The following is a 21,849-nucleotide window of genomic DNA, read 5'->3' on the forward strand; positions in this document are numbered from 1 at the left end:
AGACGACTCAACAGCTACAGGCACACACACACACACACACACAAATCCGCTGATAACACTGCTTTATTAAAGGCTATATTATACACCGATCAGCCAAAACATTAAAACCACTGACGGACGTGAAAAACACTGATTATCTCGTTACAATGGCATCTGTCAAGGGGTGGGATATCATCATCATCATCATCGGCAGTCACTCGGAGTCGACTATCACCGTCCTCCCCACCACACGGTCCTTGGCAGGGGGTGGCCAGAGTCCAACAGCATGGAGAACCAAGACGGCTGGGGACCACCCTCTGTTGCAGCCTTCATCCACCTGCTGTTTCACTGCAGACATCTTCCACCAGTTCCTCCGCTGAGGTCTTTGGTGGATCACGCTTCGTCTGGAACCTGCCCCTCGACCTAACCACCTTGGGTGGCCCTAGCAGGAGCCAAGCTCCGGGTAGCATAGCTCTTGGGATCATTGGTACACACAAGCTTCTCCACCGCAGCAAGGTGGCGACCCAGGAGAAGAGGGGTGGGGTATATCAGTCAGCAAATGAACAGTCAGTTCTTGAAATTGATGTCATGGAAGCAGGAAAAATGGGCAAGTGTAAGGATCCGAGCAACGTTGACAAGGGCCAAACTGTGATGGCTAGTCAATTCAGACCATCTCCAAACCGGCAGGTCTTGTGAGGTGTTCGCAGTATACAGTGGCCAGTACCTACCAAAAGTGGTCCAAAATGGACAACCGGTGAAGCAGCATCAGGGTCATTGGCAACCAAGGCTCACTGATGCACGGGGGGAGTGAAGGCTAGCCCGTCTAGTCCGATCCCACAGAAGAGCTACTGTAGCTCAAATTGCTGAAAAATGTAATGCTGGCTATGATAGACAGGTGTCAGAACACACAGTGCATAGCAGCTTACTGCATATGGGGCTGTGTAGCTGCAGACCTGTCAGAGTGCCCATGATGACCCCTGTCCAACCCTGAAAGCTCCTACAATTGGCACATTAGCGTCCGAACTGGACCAGGGAACAATGGAAGAAGGTGGGCTGGTCTGATGAATCACATTTTCTTTTACATCATGTGGATAGTCGGGTGCGTGTGGGTCAATTACATGGGTAAGAGATGGCCCCAGGTTGCACTATGGGAAGAAGGCAAGCCGGCAGAGGCAGTGTGATAGTCTGGGCAATGTTCTGCTGGGAAACCTTGGGTCCTGGCATTCATGTGGATCTTACTTTAACACGTACTATCTACCCAAACGTTGTTGCAGACCACGTACACCCCTTCATGGAAACGGTATTCCCTAATGGCAGTGGCCTCTTTCAGCAGGATAATCCGCCCTGCCACACTGCAAAAATTGTTCAGGAATGGTTTGAGGAACATGACAAAGAGTTCAAGGTGTTGCCTGGCCTCCAAATTCCCCAGATCTCAGTCCAATTGAGCATCTGTGGAATGTGATGGAAAAACAAATCAGATCCATGGAGGCCCCCCCCTCGCAACTTATAGGACTTGAAGGATCTGCTGCTAACGTCCTGATGCCAAATATCAGGACACCTTCAGGTCTTGTGGAGTCCCTGCCTCGACAGGTCAGAGCTGTTTTGACAGCACGAGGGGGGACCTACACAATATTAGGCAGGTGGTTTTAATGTTTTGGCTGATTGGTGTACAATTTCATGCGCAGTGAGTCCTCTCATCACCGATAGTCTCTGATTACCTCACAGTGGTTATCAAGTTTGGTCATGGCCAGATCCAACCCCTGGTGTTGCTCCATCAGCGAATCATATCGCGCCATCCAGTGACTCACTTCCAGCTGGGCAGAACTTAATGAGTTCTTCAGTTCATTGGTCCGCTGCTGAAGCCCATCCCACTGCTCTGACAGCTGGGACTGGTTCTCTGTCAGCCTGGGGACGGGGTGAGAACATTTACATTTTAATTTACTTATCCAAAGCAACCTTCACGACAAATTTCAGTGTCGCTAACTGACATCATAGGACGTCACAAAGTAATCACACCCAAGAGTGCATGTGATGTTGATGCATTCAGCTGTCAAGCGACGGAGAACAGAAAAGAAGCGGGAAGTCAGAAAAGAGACTTCTCCAGTATCTAGAGGCATTTACAGTTGATGAAATCATCTTGTACTTGTACCGGGTGATTTGGAAATATTATCACAGTAATCACAGAAAATGTTACGCAACAAATATGTAACACAATAATCTTATATATGCAAAAATGCCACATTCAAGAACCCAACTGAGGTAACTCATATTCAACTGTACAGGACTAAAGTAGAATTTCAAACCAAAACTAGGTTTAGAATAACACTCCTCAGTTTGTGAAGAAATCTAGGCAAAAGATTCATATTGTTAATTTAGACAACATAATTACGTATTAAGATTTGACAATATTCAAATTTTGTTCCGATACAATATTGTTTTAGGACAATCTACTACTACTACTTTCGGCTGCTCCCGTTAGGGGGCGCCACAGCGGATCATCCGTTTCCATCTCTTCCCGCCCTCTGCATCTTCCTCTGTCACACCAGCCACCTGCATGTCCTCCCTCACCACATCCATAAACCTCCTCTTTGGCCTTCCTCTTCTCCTCTTCCCTGGCAGCTCCATATTCAGCATCCTTCTCCCAATATACCCAGCATCTCTCCTCCACACATGTCCAAACCATCTCAATCTTGTCGCTCTTGCTTTGTCTCCAAACCGTCCAACCTGAGTGTCCCTCTAATGCCCCTTTTCCACTGCAAGGTACCGGCTCAACTCGACTCGACTCGACTTTTTCGTTTTCCATTACTGGAAAGAACCAGCATTTTGATAACTGTTACCACTTTTCTGGTGCCACCTTTGTCAAGGTTTCAAAAAAACTGGAGCGGGTACCAAAATCAATGCAGACCAGCTACACTGAGGGGTACTGTTATGGTAATGGAAAACAACACTGCACTCGAGTTGAGCCGGTACCATGTAGTGGAAAAGGGGCATAATATACTCGTTCCTAACCCTGTCCTTCCTCATCACTCCCAGTGAAAATCTTAGCATCTTCATCTCTGCCACCTCCAGCTCCACCTCCTGTCTTTTCATCAGTGCCACTGTCTCCAAACCATACAACATAGCTGGTCTCACTACCATCTTGTAAACCTTCCCTTTAACTCTTGCTGGTGCCCTTCTGTCACAAATCACTCCTGACACTCTTCTCCACCCACTCCACCCTGCCTGCACTCTCTTCTTCACCTCTCTTCTGCACTCCCCGTTACTTTGGACAGTTGACCCCAAGTATTTAAACTCGTACACCTTCGTCACCTCCACTCCTTGCATCCTCACCATTCCACTGTCCTCCCTCTCATTCACACATACGTATGCCATCTTGCTCCTACTGACTTTCATTACTCTTCTCTCCAGTGCATACCTCCACCTCTCCAGGCTCTCCTCCACCTGTACCCTACTCTCGCTACAGATCACAATGCCATCCGCAAACATCATAGTCAACATTGTTGAAGGACAATAAATGATAATATTGAATTATTGCTCAGCCGTAGTTCATACCTAGCCATACACAATGGCTGCCAAAACGTGACACAACTACCGAAACATGAAAAAAGATAACTTGGGTAAATGAGGTACATAAAGTCTACCAGATACAGGTATGCCCCCCATAATCATCTGGGGGTTAATAGCTCACTGATCGCCCCCCAACAGGTAGAGACAGCATTTTCTAGCACAGCCAATTGCTTTTTTTTTTCCTCGAGAGGGTATCCTTGTGTTATATCCAAGTACTGAGAGTTGGTGACATATAGAAAACTTGCCCGCTGGAAGTGAGAGAGTAGGCTAGCACACTCCTTGTTTCGTATGCTTTTATTCTGATATCCATCTCGAATGACTTCTTAGGAGCTAGACAATGAATCATTGCGAGGATTCATGGCCATAACTCAGAAATAACCAATTCTGTTCTGTTCAGGGACCTGATAGTCGTATGTACCTGTCCACCTCTGTCTTCAGTTGCAGGTTCTCCTGCTGTAGGAGCTGGTTCTTCTGCACTTCCAGCCTTAGCTCTTCCCTCTCATTCTGACTCCGGCCCTCCTGCTCTTCCCACTTCTCCTTCTGCTTAATCAAGGAGCAATATCTAGAACAACGTGGACGCAGAAAGAGACAGACAGAAACGGGGAGAGAAAGAGTTGGATTATTTTAATGTGACAGTGTTTTGATACACAAGTGAACTTAAAAAATGAGGGGTATTGCTGTGATGCTGTGAGATAATCATCAGCACAGCCCCAAAAAGGACTGGACTGCTCTAGGATCACCATTTCAAAACCCTACAACAGCCAACTTGTGCCCCTCAACAACCCAGCCAGGTTATCCTCAAGCAGGACACGGACCCGTTTCGCTGCTCCAGCACAGGGACTTGATTTGTTAAAGAAAATCATCTACATGCCTAAAATGGAATGTATGACAGGCTACAATGAAGCATGGACGTAAACACGGTGTTTGGATCTGAACACACATGAACTCAGTCAAGCAGGAGTACATTAGGTAAACATTATTAGCTTTAGTTATAGGAATGAGCCAGTATACAAACTCACACTTAGCTGACTGCTGCCACAAAGAACACAGAATTTCCATTTTTTTAAAACATTTTTTTAATCTGGGCCAAGTGACTCACAAGTGTTGACTCGTCAAAACACCATTTCATGGGATGGAATAAGGAGAAACCATCAAATGCTATAGAGCGGTAGAGCAGAGTGCCAGTTCATAAGCCACATAAGGCAGACACGTTTTAGCCATGCTGGCCTGTATCTCTAGAGACAACACATCCAGTGTAGGTCTATTAGTCACACTAGCTATATTCCACAGTAAAATGTGAAACAGCAGCATTTTACATCTATGGTGAATGCTTCTAGGCATCCAAACCTGTATGTAAACTTCTAAGTTCTAAGTTCAGCTAAAAATATGACCAGTTCACTGCTTCTATTGACCTGGTGCCGAGTGCCTGCTCCTGTGCAGCAATGATTAGTGCCTCAGTGCTGTCTTTCAGCCCTGCCTTTCCAGCCACTGGTAGGATTTCCAGATGTCAGCTACTTCTGCTATCCATCCCTTGGTGGTACATCCCATGGAGGGGCTTGTCCTGCCGTGGCTCCACCTCTGCTTCCTTTTTACCTGTATTCCCTATGTCTCAGAGTTGTCTGAGACACTCTTGTAGCAGTTCATCGTTGGGTGTCATTTTACTGATATACTCATGGATTTCTTGCGTTTCATTGAGAACAGTGTCCTCGACACTCATTAGGCCCCGACCGCTCTCTTTCTGACTGGTCTACAGTCTCTGGGTGCTGGACTTCAGCTGGAATCCTCCATGCATTGTGAGGAGTTTACGGGTCTTGATATCCATAGACTCCAGCGCCTCTCTTGGCCAGCTTACTATTCCAGCTGGGTACCTGATGATGGCTCAAATTTTGTTCTTCCCATTGAGCTGACACTTCAGGGCCTGTCTGGCTGTGCTGGGGCACTTGGATGTTGCTATCCTCCTCGCTTCCTCCTCATGGTTCCCGAGGGACTATGGAAGCCCCAGGTACTTGTAGCTATCCTGTATGCCTGTTATGTGGCCCGCCGGTAATTCGGCCCCATCAGTCCAGATAATCCTCCCTCTTTTTGCTATCATCCGTCCGCACTTATCCAGTCCAAATGACATTCCGATGTCACTGCTGTAGATCCTGGTTAAGTGGATCAATGAGTAGATGTCTCGCTCAGTCTTTGGTAAACGGCTTGATGTCATCCATGTAGAGGAGGTGGCTGATGGTTGCCCCACTCTTGACCCTGTATCCATATCCACTCTTCATGATGATCTGGCTGAGGGGGTCCAGGCCTATGCGGAAGAGTAGCGGGGATATTACATCATTTTGGTATATGCAGCACTTGATGGTCATTTCTGTGATTGCCTTGGAGTTGGCTTCTAGTGTTGTTCTCCCATGGAATTCTTGATGAAGGCCCTTAGTGTCTTGTTGACCATGTGTAGCACCAAGCATTCAAGGATCCACGTTTGCAGTATTGAGTTGTACGCTTTCTTGTAGTCAATCCGGGCTGTGCACATATTGTTTTGTCTGCTCTTATAGTCTTGGGTGACTGCTCTATCTATTAGTACTAAACTTGTGTTTGGCGCCTCTAGTGGTGTTTACGATCCCCTTCTGAGCTCTGTTCACATATTTTATTTTATTTTTCAAAGATTTTTGTTGTTGGCATTTTCTACCTTTATTAGCTAGTGATAGTCGAGAGAGACAGGAAAGGCAGGGGAGAGAGAGGGGATGACATGCAGCAAAGGGCCAGAGCTGGATTCGAACCCAGGCCGCTGCGGTCAGGACTCAGCCTTATGTGGTACACCTCTACCAGGTGAGCCACCGGGATGCCCCCCTCTGCTCATGTATTGAAGAGGAATAGAAACAATAACTCGCTAATTTCAAGTCTGGCACACATTGTGAGAGTGGTTCCTTAAACATTTTTGTTCCATTAAGAAGATAATTAAGGATTCCAATTAAGGATTAAAAAGTGGCATGTTGAGGCGTCTGCCTTGACTGGCAGGCCTGTCAACTTGTCTGCCACACTAAGGTCCCATCCCAGCTATAACCATGGTCCACCACATTGCCAAATTTGGATTTTCCCTCCCCAACATCTAACAAGATGGCAGCAAGGATATGTTTACATATAGATGCTCTTTTATACTATGTAAAGGATGAAGTGGCAGCCTCGGATATCCATCCATGCATTATCCAAGCTGCTCACCCCAATCAGGGTCGCGGGATGCTGGAGCCTATCCCAGCAGTCACTGGGCGGCAGGCAGGGAGACACCCCGGACAGGCCGCCAGGCCATCACAGGGCAGCTATCCCAAATATTCTCACTTAAGTAAATGTTCATTAAGTTACTGTCTTTTGCCGAACGAGTTGATACAATGACAAGTCAGTCGATCAGCCACTGATGAAAGCCCCTGCGTTTGCAGTAATATAAAGAAATACAAACGTATGACTGTGGTGAAGTGACTTGTGGATCGCTGCCACAAACACTGACCAAAGCATCAATTACTCCCCTGCTTAAGCCAGGTAAAGATAACACAGAATGTGGTTCATATAGACCCATTTCTCTCCTAAACTGTGACGTGAAGATCCTAGCCAAAGCTCTTGCCCTACGCTTAGAAACCATAATGCATGAAGTGATATATGTTGACCGAACCGGCTTCATTTCGGGACGACATTCATTCACAAATATCCGTTGGCTTTTGAATATTATTCACTCTCCTGTATCCGGTGGGGTACCAGAGGTGGTCATCTCACTGGATGCAGAGAAAGCTTTTGACAGGGTCGAATGGGAATTTTTGTTCACTTGTTTAAAAAATTTGGGTATGGTCCTAATTTTATTTCATGGATTAAGCTTTTGTATATTTCACCCAAAGCCTCAGTTGTTACAAATGGTAAACAATCAAAATACTTCCAGCTGTCAAGAGTGACCTGTCAGGGTTGCCCACTCAGTCCACTATTATTTGCTTTAGCGATAGAGCCCTTATCCATTCCACTTAAATCGTTACCATCTATAAGTGGAATTCATAGAGGAGGAATAGAGCATAGGTTGTCTTTATACACTGATGATTTATTATTATACGTTTCACATCCAGTTCTAAGCACACCTCACATTATCCGTGCTTTGGAGAGCTTCGGTACATTCTCTGGGTACAAAGAAACTTTGGCAAAAGTGAATGTTACCCTGTTGATGACTTGGCTCTGCAAAGACAAGATAATGCCTTACCGTTCCAAATGTCTAGAAATGGCTTTAAGTATTTGGGCATTAATATCACGACAGACACGCAAAGTCTTTATCAGGAAAACTTTTCTCCTTTATTTGAGAAAGTCAGACTAGACCTGAAAAAGTGGAAGTCACTTCACTTGTCCTTGGCAGGAAAAGTGAATTGTATTCAAATGAATGTACTACCCAAATTCCTTTATCTTTTTCAATGTATCCCACTTTATCTTCCTAAATCCTTTTTTAAATCCATTGATAAGGCTTTTATTTCATTCATATGGAGCGATAAGATCCCTAGAATACGTATAGAATTACTACAAAGGCCTAAAGTACAGGGTGGCTTAGCTCTTCCAAATCTTTGCTATCACTATTGGGCTGCAAATGTTCAAAAAATTATGTATTGGCTTCACTCGCCAGATACAGACTGATGTAATTTTAAGGCTACATCTTGTATCTCATCATCTCTCACAGCCCTGGTCACTTCCAGCTCTCCTCTTTCTATTACACACTTTACTAACAACCCAGTCATCATCGATACCCTCAAGATATGGTTTCAATTTAGATGGAACTTTGGGTTCAAACATTGCCTTAGCATGAGTCCTATATGCAATAGTCACCTTTTTCCCCCAGCTAGATTAGACAGCATTCTCTTTTTGGCAAAGACAAGGTATTTCTAAATTTAAAGATATGTACATAAACAGTGTATTTGCAAGCTTTGATGACTTATCACACAAATTTGGGCTCCCTCTGTCTAGCTTATTTCGATATTTTCAAGTGCGCCACTTCCTTCAGAGCCATGACCCCAACTTTCCAAACTTATCTTCAGTCTCAGGTTTAGATGGTATGCTAGAGATCCCTTTTAATTATAAAGGACTAATTTCAAGGATACATGATTGTATAGCTTCTCTTAAAAACATAACTCTTGCTAAAATTAGGGCAGACTGGGCAGCTGAGCTTAGAGAGGACATGGATGAGGACAACTGGAACTGTGCTTTACAAAAAGTGAATGATAGTACTTCCTGTGCAAGACTAAGTATAATACAGTTGAAAGTCCTACAGTGTGCTAATTTTTCTAAAGCAAGACTAGCTAAGATTTACCCTAATTCAGACGCAAGTTGTGACACTCCTGCTAACTTAACCCCTATTGTTTTGGTCATGCCCGGCTCTGACAACTTACTGGTCTATGGTTTTTAAATAACTGTCGGGAACACTTGATATTGATTTCCAACCCAATGCAGCAGCAGCAGCTATATTTGGAATCACAGGTGGGGAACACTCTATAATGAGGAAAAGCCATAAAACCATCATTGATTTCATGACACTGCTTACTCGCAGAAGAATTTCATTACATTGGAAATCAAAACACCCACCTAAAGTGTCTATGTGGTTGAGTGATCTGATGCATTTCATACAGTTAGAGAAGATTAAGTACACTCTTAGGGGGTCCAGTGACAAATTTTTCTCCATCTGGGGTCCAATTTTGACATATCTAAGCAAACTAAAAACTTTGCCTGATGACCTAAGATACTTAGTCACCACAGACCACAGTAGGCCTACTATATAACATTTCACAAATAGAAGTGTTTAAACATATTCAGTTATTTTTCCTTCCCAATATCTTTATTTTTTCCCCTTATATACCAGTTACCAGGGATTGTATATTCTAGGGATATACGTACATATTGTGGATATTGTATTTAAATTGTATCGAAACTGTTTCTGCCTTGGACTGATGCAGGCATGTATGACTGCAATCGTGAATATGTATGTACACCGTGACATTGAACATGACTAAATGTGACCTCTTTCACATGTAAATGTATCTATTATTACTATTATTATTGTGTATGTGTTACCATCTTATTGTCTTTTTCTGCTTCTCTAGGCGGGTGCCCCCCATGTTTTGGTGGGTGGGAAGGGTGGGTGGTTGGGGTGTTGGTGTAAAAGAAAAAAGAAAAATGGAGATAGTCCAATTTCATGCCTATTGTATTTTGCACTTGTTAACATCTCCAAATAAAAAGATTATTCAAAAAAAAAAAAAAAGAAAGCAACCGGAATCTTCAAGATAGCCCCTTTGTCTTTGTTTTCTCACTTTTGACTTGCTGCCACTGCTTTGCACTTTTACAGGGGATATAACAAGGCTACACACCCCTGTTAAAATGGCAGCTTTTTGTGATTACAAAAAAAAAAAAAATGAAACCAAGAAATTGCAACCTATAAGAATAAAGTGACAAACAGAAATGTTTTAGGGAAAACTTACAATAACCTGGCTGCGTAAGTGTGCACACCCTTTTATAAGTGGGGGTGTGGCTGCGTTCAGAATTAACCGATCTCACTCCAGCTCATGTTTAATAGTAGTTAGTATACACCTGCCATCAGTTAAAGAGACTGATTAACCCCAGACAAAGTTCAGCTGTTGCTGTAGGATTCTCCTGACATCTTCTTGGTTGCATCCAACTACAGAGGCCATGGCCCACAAACAGCTTACAAAGCATGGACGGGATCTCACTGTTGAAAGGTATCGATCGGGAGAGGGGTACAGAAGAATTTCAATGCCATTAGATATACCATGGACCATGGTGAAGACAATCAAGTGGAGAAAATATGGCACAACAGTGACATCACCGAGAACAGGATGTCCCTCTAAAATTGAGGAGAGGACAAGGAGAAAACTGGTCGGGGAGGCTGCCAAGAGGCCCACGGCAACATTAAAGGAGCCGCAGGAATTTCTGGCGAGTACTGGTCGCTCCCTACATGTGACAACAATCTCCCGTATTCTTCACGTGTGGGCTATGTGGTAGCCGTGTTGGGAAGCCTTTTCACATGGGAAAACAAACAGCCAAGCCCAGCGACATTCTACAAAAGGAGACATCCTGTCATCTAAAACCACGTGGGGAAATGGGTTGTGGTCTGATGAGACCAAGACTGAACTTTTTGGCCATCAACCCAAAAGGTTTGTTTGCGACAAAAACAAAGCACATCACTGAAAGAGCGCCATACCCACGGTGAGGCGTGGTGTCGGGAACGCCAGGCTTTGGGGCTGCTTTCCTTCAGCAGGAACTGGGGCTTTAATCAAGGTGGAGGGAGTCGTGGGTAGCTCCAAATACCAGTTGATTTTGGTGCAAGACCTTCGGGTGTCGACTAGAAAGCTGAAGATGAAGAGGAGTTTCACTCTTTAGCACGACCACGACCCAAAGCATGCATCCACATCAACAAGGGGACGGCTTCACCGAAAGAAGATCTGTGTTCTGGAACGGCCCAGCCAGAGACCAGACATGAATCCAGCTGAAAATCTGTGGGGTGGCCTGAAGAGGGCTGTGCACAGGAGATGGCCTCACAATCTGACAGATCTGGAACATTTTTGCAAGGAAGAGTGGGAACATATTTCTAGGTCAAGATGTGCCAAGCTGATACACGCTTACCCCAAAAACTGCGTGCTGTAATGAAATGAAACGGTCCTTCAACAGTGTATTAGTTTAGGGGGGTGCACACATATGCAGCCTGGTTATCTAAGTTTTGTATTTTTCTTTCCCCCCTAAAATGTTTCATTGTTCTTCACTTTATAGGACAAGACTTTTTACATCCACTGCACATGCCAAATGTGCTATAAAAATAACGTTTGATCACTGATGGTTGGGGTGTGTGTGTGTGTGGATGAGTAACTTACTTGCCGTGCAACGCTCTGTGCTCACTCTCCAGCGCCCTCTGCTTGCCTTTGACGGCGGCGTGCTGACTGATGAGCTGCTCATACTCGTGCGCCTGTCTCTCGTGCACGCTGAGCAGGCGCTCGTGGTCACTGAGCAAGCTCTCTCTGCCCTGCCGCGCCTCCTCGCGCTGGCGCTGCCACGACTCCCCTTCAGTCTCCAGGGCGGCTACCTGGCCCTGCAGTACAGCATTCTGGGCCATAAGAGATGCACTCTGGGAGGAGAGCGTGGAGTTCTCCACCTGAGGAAGAGCAACCGTGTTATGTCTTCCTGCATGCTCGGTAATCCAGGTGAAGTTCATTAGTGCACTCGCACAACAAAAAAAAAAACGGATCAAATGTACACAATGCAACACAAATATGGATAGTGGTTCGGATTTTCAGGAGTGAAAAGGCCTTTAGACTATCCCAGAAACCTTTTCATCCACAAATGCGAGTGGTGTCGACCTAATGTGCACCTTTAATTCAACTCTCTGGCGTGTGAAGGCAATTACAAATGTTGGTGCTGGTACGTGTTCGTTTGAAAATGGGTTTATTGTGTGTACCGGACCTGCAGTTTGGCAGTCTGCGTATGTAGAGCTGTATTCTGTTCCTGCAGTGAGCTGGTATTTCGGTGCAGCGTCGCCATCTGGCTGTTAAGAGAGGTATTCTGATTCTCCAGTTGTTTTAGTTGCTCCTTCAGTAGACTGCTCTCTGTCTGCAGGGAGGAGTTCTGCACCAAAAAATAGACAAAATAAAAAAAAGGGAGTTTTTGATCAGCCAGGATTATGGGGAGACATTTATTTACCAAATATTATTCCCATAATAGAATATTCCAAGAGATCCATCCATGCATCCATTATCCAAACCACTTATCCTGCTCTCAGGGTCGCGGGGATGCTGCAGCCTATCCCAGCAGTCATTGGGCGGCAGGTGGGGAGACACCCTGGACAGGCCGCCGGAGGAAACCCACACAGACATGGGGAGAACATGCAAACTCCACACAGAGGACGACCCGGGACGACCCACAAGGTTGGACTACCCCGGGGCTCGAACCCAGGACCTTCTTGCTGTGAGGTGACTGCACTAACCACTGCACCACCGTGCTGCCCTGCGTCAGCAGCTGTATCTGCTTATATATGAATATATGGATATTGTGCAACATGTAAGATATGATAGTTATTATAATTACAGAGCACTGTAAGACTAGCCCCATTGCCCAGGGCTGTTAGAAAACACTGCTAGCTTGTACGTCCAGGGTTTTAGGAGTGTCCCTGGAATAAAGCACGGTTTTCTAGTGAAGCTCAGTTGTAAACAGAGCTGGACGATATGGAAAATATTATCACAACATTCCAAGAGACGCTTCTGTCAGATATATATATATATATATAAAAAATCCAAACATGAGGACAAACACATACATTCTTCTCCAGATCAATGAGGTGGTCCTTAAGTCGCAGAAGCTCGGTGGTGGCCGATTCCTGGTTCCGCCCTGAAGGCTGCTGGGACTTGTGGTTCTCTTCTTGCTGCTGATGCAGAGTGGACACTGTCTGGCGGGCCTAGCGGAGGGGGGAGAAAATAAAAACAACATTGATTCATTTTAAAGCTACGCCCTGATGATCATTTTCTGCTGAACTTCCTGACACATATGGTGATACACTCAGACTGCTTTATTGTCACTGCCTCATATGCAGGTCTCGTACATACAAGGGAAGGAAATTATGTTTTACATGGACCTCAGTGCCACATAAAAACAAATAACACACAATAAATATTAAAAGAAAAAGTGCATTGAAAACAAGAATTACTTCACAGACCTAAACATCACAAGTACACCTGACACGGACACTGAGTAAGAAGGTCAGAAAGTCATTTTGTGGAAGGTCTCAGTGTTCAGGCTGTCGAGGAACCTCACAGCCTGAGGAATGAAACTGCTGCTGCATAGTGTGGTGGAGGCAGCACGGATGCTCCGGTACCTCCTGCCAGACGGTAGGAGGGTGAAGTGGATGTGGGAAGCGTGGGTGGGGTCCTTCACGATGCTGAGAGCCTCCCGGGTGCACCGTGCATCATAGATGGCCTGGATGGATGGGAGAGCAGTTCCTATGATCTGTCCAGCGGTCTTCACTCTCCGCTGTAGGGATTGGCGGTCGGAGGCCTTGCAGTTCCTATGATCTGTCCTGCTGTCTTCACTTTCCGCTGTAGGGATTGGCGGTCGGAGGCCTTGCAGCTCCTATGATCTGTCCAGCTGTCTTCACTCTCCGCTGTAGGGATTGGCGGTCGGAGGCCTTGCAGTTCCTATGATCTGTCCAGCGGTCTTCACTCTCCGCTGTAGGGATTGGCGGTCGGAGGCCTTGCAGTTCCTATGATCTGTCCTGCTGTCTTCACTCTCCGCTGTAGGGATTGGCGGTCGGAGGCCTTGCAGTTCCTATGATCTGTCCAGCGGTCTTCACTCTCCGCTGTAGGGATTGGCGGTCGGAGGCCTTGCAGTTCCTATGATCTGTCCTGCTGTCTTCACTCTCCGCTGTAGGGATTGGCGGTCGGAGGCCTTGCAGTTCCTATGATCTGTCCAGCGGTCTTCACTCTCCGCTGTAGGGATTGGCGGTCGGAGGCCTTGCAGTTCCTATGATCTGTCCAGCGGTCTTCACTCTCCGCTGTAGGGATTGGCGGTCGGAGGCCTTGCAGTTCCTATGATCTGTCCAGCGGTCTTCACTCTCCGCTGTAGGGATTGGCGGTCGGAGGCCTTGCAGTTCCTATGATCTGTCCAGCTGTCTTCACTCTCCGCTGTAGGGATTGGCGGTCGGAGGCCTTGCAGTTCCTATGATCTGTCCAGCGGTCTTCACTCTCCGCTGTAGGGATTGGCGGTCGGAGGCCTTGCAGTTCCTATGATCTGTCCAGCGGTCTTCACTCTCCGCTGTAGGGATTGGCGGTCGGAGGCCTTGCAGTTCCTATGCCGGACAGTGATACGGCTGGTCAGGATGCTCTCTATGGTGCCTCTGTAGAATGTGATGAGGATGGGTGGGGGGAGACTCGCCTTCTTCAGACACCGCAGGTGGTGAAGACGCTGCTGGGCCTTCTTGGAGAGTGCAGTGACGTGTGAGGACCAGCAGAGGTCCTCTGTGATGTGAACTCCCGGGAACTTAACACTGCTGACTCTCTCCACGTCCATACCATTGATGGTCAGAGGAGTATGGCGGGAGCTGGTCTTCCTAAAGTCAATAATGACCTCCTTACTTGTTCCTATGTTTAGGGAGAGGTTGTTGTTTTTGCACCTCGCCACCAGGTGATCCACCGCCGCTCTGTATGACGGTTCATCACTGTTGATACATGGCTACTGCAGAGCGGTGTTTACACAACCTAAAGCTCAGACATCCATTTAACCAAAACAGAGTTGCCAGTGTTGTGTCAGCACCTCCTCCACTACTACTCCTACTACTCCTACTACTACCACTACTACTACTCCTACTACTTCTACTACTACCACTACTCCTACTACTACCACCACCACCACCACTACTACCACTACTACTACTACTCCTACTACTTCTACTACTACTCCTACTACTACCACTACTTCTACTACTACTCCTACTACTACCACCACCACCACCACCACCACTACTACTACTACTACTACTACTACTACTACTACTACTACTACTTTCAGGTGTTCCCGTTAGGGGTCGCCACAGAGGATCATCCGTTTCCATTTCTTCCTGTCCTCTGCTTCTTCCTCTGTCACACCAGCCACCTGCATGTCCTCCCTCACCATATCCATAAACCTCCTCTTTGGCCTTCCTCTTCCCTGGCAGCTCCATATTCAAGCACCTCCTCCACCATCCACCCAAAAAACCTGGCTGAACATGGATGTTAGCTACCACCGTTGTTATGTGTGGGTGAAGCTCCTGTAGGAGCTCGGTGTGCCGTATCTCACAACTCGCCACATTAACACCGCTTCTGCTTCAGACTCATGGCTACTTACCTATCCCTCCACGTCTGGCGGCTGGGCTAATGTTCCAGACACTAGCCGCATCATATTTCTTGCGAGAGTCCCGCCCGACAGTGACAATTAGCAACAACAAAATGTTGGAGATATCAGATTAGCTTCTGTTTTAAATATGCCAGGGATCGATTCCAAAAGGACATTTATTTTACATGTAATCTTCAGGATGGCAGCTGTACATTGTTCAAGGCTATCTGTAGTGGTTTATCTAAAATAATGTCTAAAAAAATATATATCATAATTTAGGCATCCAGGTAGCATAGCGGTCCGATCCGTTGCCTACCAACACGAGGATCGCCAGTTTGAATCCCCGTGTAACCTCCAGCTTGGCTGGGCGCCCCTACAGACACAAATGGCCGTGTCTGCGGGTTGGACGCCGGATGTGGGTATGTGTCCTGGTCGCTGCACTGGCGCCTCTTCTGGTCGGTCGGGGTGCCTGTTCGGGGGTGGGGGTGGGGGGAATAGCGTGATCCTCCCACGCGCTACGTCCCCCTGGTGAAACTCCTCACTGTCAGGTGAAAAGAAGCGGCTGGCGACTCCACATGTACCGGAGGAGGCATGTGGTAGTCTGCAGCCCTCTCCGGATCGGCAGAGGGGGTGGAGCAGAGACCGGGACAGCTTGGAAGAGTGGGGGTAATTGGCCAAGTACAACTGGGCTGAAAAAGGGGGAAAAAACACGGGGAATCGATCCGGCGACCCCCTAGTTGGTAGGCATCGGAAGAGACCGCCACACTACCTGGACGCCCCAGGCAGTACTAGTTTTAGTGGCTCAGCAGACTTCCAATTTGTACATCTGCATGTGTGTATCATACAAACTGTGAAGTCTGTGTGTGTATGTGGTGACGAGTGTGTGTCCTCACAGCCGCCAGCTCGGTGCGCAGCGTAGCATTGAGTGTGTTGCTCTCCTGAAGTTTATCCTCCAAACTGGAAATCTTCTCCTCTTTAATCTTCAGAGTCTGCTGGACAGTCTCCTCTAGTCGGGACTCCAGCAGCTTGTACCTACTGACACACACACACACACACACACACACACACACACAATATCAACCGATAAGTTAGCAAGTTACCCAACCATTATGTCACCCAACGTCCATCCATCCATCCATTATCTGAACCTCTTATCCTGCTCTCAGGGTCGCGAGGATGCTGCAGCCTATCCCAGCAGTCATTGGGCAGCAGGCAGGGAGACACCCTGGACAGGCCACCAGGCCAACACACACACACACACACACACACACACACACACACACACACACACACACACACACACACACACACTCACACCTAGGGACAATTTAGTACGGCCAAGTCACCTGACCTACAGGTCTTTGGACTGCGGGAGGAAACTGGACCACCTGGAGGAAACCCACACAGACACGGGGAGAACATGCAAACTCCACACAGAGGACGACCCGGGACGACCCCCAAGGTTGGACTACCCCGGGGCTCGAACCCAGGACCTTCTTCCTGTGAGGTGACCGCGCTAACCACTGCACCACCGTGCCGCCATCACACAACATATCCAGGACAAAATGTTCAATAATGACTTGCTGTGGTGCGATCATGCAAATAGGTCAATCTAATATAACAGCATCATAACACCTGTACCACTGTAGGTCAATCTAATATAACAGCATCATAACACCTGTATCACTGTAGGTCAATATAACAGCATCATAACACCTGTATCACTTTAGGTCAATCTAATATAACAGCATCATAACACCTGTATCACTGTAGGTCAATCTAATATAACAGCATCATAACACCTGTACCACTGTAGGTCAATATAATATAACAGCATCATAACACCTGTACCACTGTAGGTCAATCTAATATAACAGCATCATAACACCTGTGTCACTCTAGGTCAATCTAATATAACAGCATCATAACACCTGTACCACTGTAGGTCAATCTAATATAACAGCATCATAACACCTGTGTCACTGTAGGTCAATCTAATATAACAGCATCATAACACCTGTATCACTGGGGGTCAATATAATATAACAGCATCATAACACCTGTATCACTGTAGGTCAATATAATATAACAGCATCATAACACCTGTATCACTGGGGGTCAATATAATATAACAGCATCATAACACCTGTATCACTGTAGGTCAATCTAATATAACAGCATCATAACACCTGTATCACTGTAGGTCAATATAATATAACAGCATCATAACACCTGTATCACTGTAGGTCAATATAATATAACAGCATCATAACACCTGTACCACTGTAGGTCAATCTAATATAACAGCATCATAACACCTGTACCACTGTAGGTCAATCTAATATAACAGCATCATAACACCTGTATCACTGTAGGTCAATATAATATAACAGCATCATAACACCTGTATCACTGTAGGTCAATATAATATAACAGCATCATAACACCTGTATCACTGTAGGTCAATATAATATAACAGCATCATAACACCTGTACCACTGTAGGTCAATCTAATATAACAGCATCATAACACCTGTACCACTGTAGGTCAATCTAATATAACAGCATCATAACACCTGTACCACTGTAGGTCAATCTAATATAACAGCATCATAACACCTGTATCACTGGGGGTCAATATAACAGCATCATAACACCTGTACCACTGTAGGTCAATCTAATATAACAGCATCATAACACCTGTATCACTGTAGGTCAATATAACAGCATCATAACACCTGTATCACTGTAGGTCAATATAATATAACAGCATCATAACACCTGTATCACTGGGGGTCAATATAATATAACAGCATCATAACACCTGTATCACTGTAGATCAATATAATATAACAGCATCATAACACCTGTATCACTGGGGGTCAATATAATATAACAGCATCATAACACCTGTATCACTGTAGGTCAATATAATATAACAGCATCATAACACCTGTATCACTGTAGGTCAATCTAATATAACAGCATCATAACACCTGTATCACTGTAGGTCAATATAACAGCATCATAACACCTGTATCACTGTAGGTCAATCTAATATAACAGCATCATAACACCTGTATCACTGTAGGTCAATCTAATATAACAGCATCATAACACCTGTATCACTGTAGGTCAATCTAATATAACAGCATCATAACACCTGTATCACTGTAGGTCAATATAATATAACAGCATCATAACACCTGTATCACTGTAGGTCAATCTAATATAACAGCATCATAACACCTGTATCACTGTAGGTCAATATAACAGCATCATAACACCTGTATCACTGTAGGTCAATCTAATATAACAGCATCATAACACCTGTATCACTGTAGGTCAATCTAATATAACAGCATCATAACACCTGTATCACTGTAGGTCAATCTAATACAACAGCATCATAACACCTGTATCACTGTAGGTCAATCTAATATAACAGCATCATAACACCTGTATCACTGTAGGTCAATCTAATATAACAGCATCATAACACCTGTATCACTGTAGGTCAATCTAATATAACAGCATCATAACACCTGTATCACTGTAGGTCAATCTAATATAACAGCATCATAACACCTGTATCACTGTAGGTCAATCTAATACAACAGCATCATAACACCTGTATCACTGGTAGAGATACCAAGAGCAAATTCTCTATACCTGTCCTCAAATGAGTGCTCCTGCTGCAGCAGTCTCTCCCTGTTGAGTCCGATCTTCTCCAGTTCCTCGTTCAGTCTCTCCAAATCCACACTCTGTTGCTGAACACTTAACTTCTCCGAGACCAGCTCCTAGTGGTGACACACACACAGGTTTGGACAGGCACAGTCAGCAAAGGTGTACATCCCTCGTGCTGATGCCAAAAGACCTGCATACGGCTGCTAAAATCCCTGTGGTGGACCCACTTAAGAGAGTAAGACACATGTAAAACGTGTCTGATGACTCGTTAACGGCGTTACTCCGTACTCTGAGTGTGAGGATGACAGGTCTATGTGATTGGATCTACTGACTGCAAAAATAAACCTCACAACACACAGGGCCAATAAAAGCACTCACACTCCATGTGTATTTTCTAGGGGCTTGCTAACAAATTTAAACTTTGCATATTTTAGTTTTTCATCTCCAGAATTCCAGGAGAATTTGGACCATACCGGGTCTTTCGATAATCATGGCACATAATTTACAACGTGTGCGGCACCTCTTCACCCTTACCTCCCTCAGGGTAGCCAGCATCCTCTTGTCAATAGTCGCCTGTTTCTGGAGCTCCTTCTTTTCCCTCTCCAACTCCTTCACTTTGACAGAGGCCTCCTTCAGCCTCTCCACTTCCTTACCGAGAGCTGTGCCCTCCTTCTTCGACGCAGTCAGCACTATTGCTTTCTCCTCCAGCTCCACCTCTTTCGCCTCCAGCTGTGTCCTGATTCGCCGGCTCTCCTTCTCCAGATGCTTCCTCTCCTTCTCCACCTGGTCAAGGTCCAGTTGGAGCTTCCTCCTCCCCTCTTCCTCCCTCTCCTCCCGCCTCCTCCTCTCATCCTTCAGCTCCTTTAATTCCCTCTGCAGCTCCTCATCTCTGCCTTGCATCTCTTGCCTCTCTCTTGCCGCCTCCTCCCTGCTCCTCTCTCTATCCTGCTCCAAATGATGTTTCTCCTGATTTAGAGACGCAACGTTCAACTCGAGCCTCTCAGCTCTCTTCCTCTCCCCTCGCACTTCCTCCTTTGCCTCGTGCAGTCTCGTCTCTAGCTCCTCTCGCTCCCTCTGTGTGTTCCTGTGTTCCTCCTGCAAGGAGGTCAGGCGGGAGGCCGAGGAGCGCAGGTTTTCCAGCGAGCAGCGCAGGTCCAGGTTCTCCTTCGACAGCGCATCCTTTTCCTCCTCCAGCCTGCCCAGCTGCTGGGCAGTCCTGTGTGCCTCCTCTGCCTCCCTCTTTAGCCTGCAGACCTCCTTTTCCAGGGACAACATCTCCTTCTCTAAAACCTCTGACCGCTCGCTGGACACTCGCAGGGAAGCCACCTTTAGAGAAAACAAGAGACATGCAGGACTTAGGCTCTTTGTAGGACCAAAACCGAATGAGGACTCTTGGAATGTCGGAACGGTGCTTATTAAAGGGGAACATCTATATTTTTTCGGTACGGTAAACCCCATACCCCACTCATAAGGTCCTGTCGCTACGGTAAACCCCATACCCCACTCATAAGGTCCTGTCGCTACGGTAAACCCCATACCCCACTCATAAGGTCCTGTCGCTACGGTAAACCCCATACCCCACTCATAAGGTCCTGTTGCTACGGTAAACCCCATACCCCACTCATAAGGTCCTGTCGCTACGGTAAACCCCATACCCCACTCATAAGGTCCTGTCGCTACGGTAAACCCCATACCCCACTCATAAGGTCCTGTCGCTATGGTAAACCCCATACCTCACTCATAAGGTCCTGTCGCTACGGTAAACTCCATACCTCACTCATAAGGTCCTGTCGCTACGGTAAACCCCATACCTCACTCATAAGGTCCTGTTGCTATGGTAAACCCCATACCCCACTCATAAGGTCCTGTCGCTACGGTAAACCCCATACCTCACTCATAAGGTCCTGTTGCTACGGTAAACCCCATACCCCACTCATAAGGTCCTGTCGCTACGGTAAACCCCATACCCCACTCATAAGGTCCTGTCGCTACGGTAAACCCCATGCCCCACTCATAAGGTCCTGTCGCTACGGTAAACCCCATACCCCACTCATAAGGTCCTGTCGCTACGGTAAACCCCATACCCCACTCATAAGGTCCTGTTGCTACGGTAAACCCCATACCCCACTCATAAGGTCCTGTCGCTACGGTAAACCCCATACCCCACTCATAAGGTCCTGTCGCTACGGTAAACCCCATACCCCACTCATAAGGTCCTGTCGCTACGGTAAACCCCATACCCCACTCATAAGGTCCTGTCGCTACGGTAAACTCCATACCTCACTCATAAGGTCCTGTCGCTACGGTAAACCCCATACCTCACTCATAAGGTCCTGTTGCTACGGTAAACCCCATACCCCACTCATAAGGTCCTGTCGCTACGGTAAACCCCATACCTCACTCATAAGGTCCTGTTGCTACGGTAAACCCCATACCCCACTCATAAGGTCCTGTCGCTACGGTAAACCCCATACCCCACTCATAAGGTCCTGTCGCTACGGTAAACCCCATACCTCACTCATAAGGTCCTGTTGCTACGGTAAACCCCATACCCCACTCATAAGGTCCTGTTGCTACGGTAAACCCCATACCTCACTCATAAGGTCCTGTCGCTACGGTAAACCCCATACCCCACTCATAAGGTCCTGTCGCTACGGTAAACCCCATACCTCACTCATAAGGTCCTGTTGCTACGGTAAACCCCATACCCCACTCATAAGGTCCTGTCGCTACGGAAAAACCCCATACCTC

The 21,849-nt window shown here is 46.4% G+C and overlaps 1 protein-coding gene across 2 annotated transcripts in view; it reads right to left on the reverse strand.

The window, feature by feature from the left end:
* Window positions 1–21,849, reverse strand: part of ccdc88c (coiled-coil domain containing 88C) — a 107,152-nt gene that overhangs the window by 22,159 nt on the left and 63,144 nt on the right. The window contains exons 16-24 of one of the 2 annotated variants that reach the window (XM_056296532.1): window positions 19,633–20,424; window positions 19,084–19,211; window positions 16,305–16,443; window positions 12,866–13,003; window positions 12,016–12,177; window positions 11,430–11,707; window positions 3,965–4,108; window positions 1,698–1,884; window positions 1–14 (exon numbers count right to left, since the gene is read on the reverse strand). The exon at window positions 1–14 is cut by the window's left edge and continues 132 nt beyond it. In XM_056296532.1, coding sequence (XP_056152507.1) covers window positions 1–14; window positions 1,698–1,884; window positions 3,965–4,108; window positions 11,430–11,707; window positions 12,016–12,177; window positions 12,866–13,003; window positions 16,305–16,443; window positions 19,084–19,211; window positions 19,633–20,424 — 1,982 coding nt within the window. Of the gene's footprint in view, window positions 15–1,697; window positions 1,885–3,964; window positions 4,109–11,429; window positions 11,708–12,015; window positions 12,178–12,865; window positions 13,004–16,304; window positions 16,447–19,083; window positions 19,212–19,632; window positions 20,425–21,849 lie in introns of both variants that reach the window. The other variant, XM_056296531.1, reaches the window with a different exon arrangement.

Source organism: Lampris incognitus, chromosome 16 (assembly GCF_029633865.1).
Source record: "Lampris incognitus isolate fLamInc1 chromosome 16, fLamInc1.hap2, whole genome shotgun sequence".
In the NCBI taxonomy this organism is placed as follows: domain Eukaryota; kingdom Metazoa; phylum Chordata; class Actinopteri; order Lampriformes; family Lampridae; genus Lampris; species Lampris incognitus.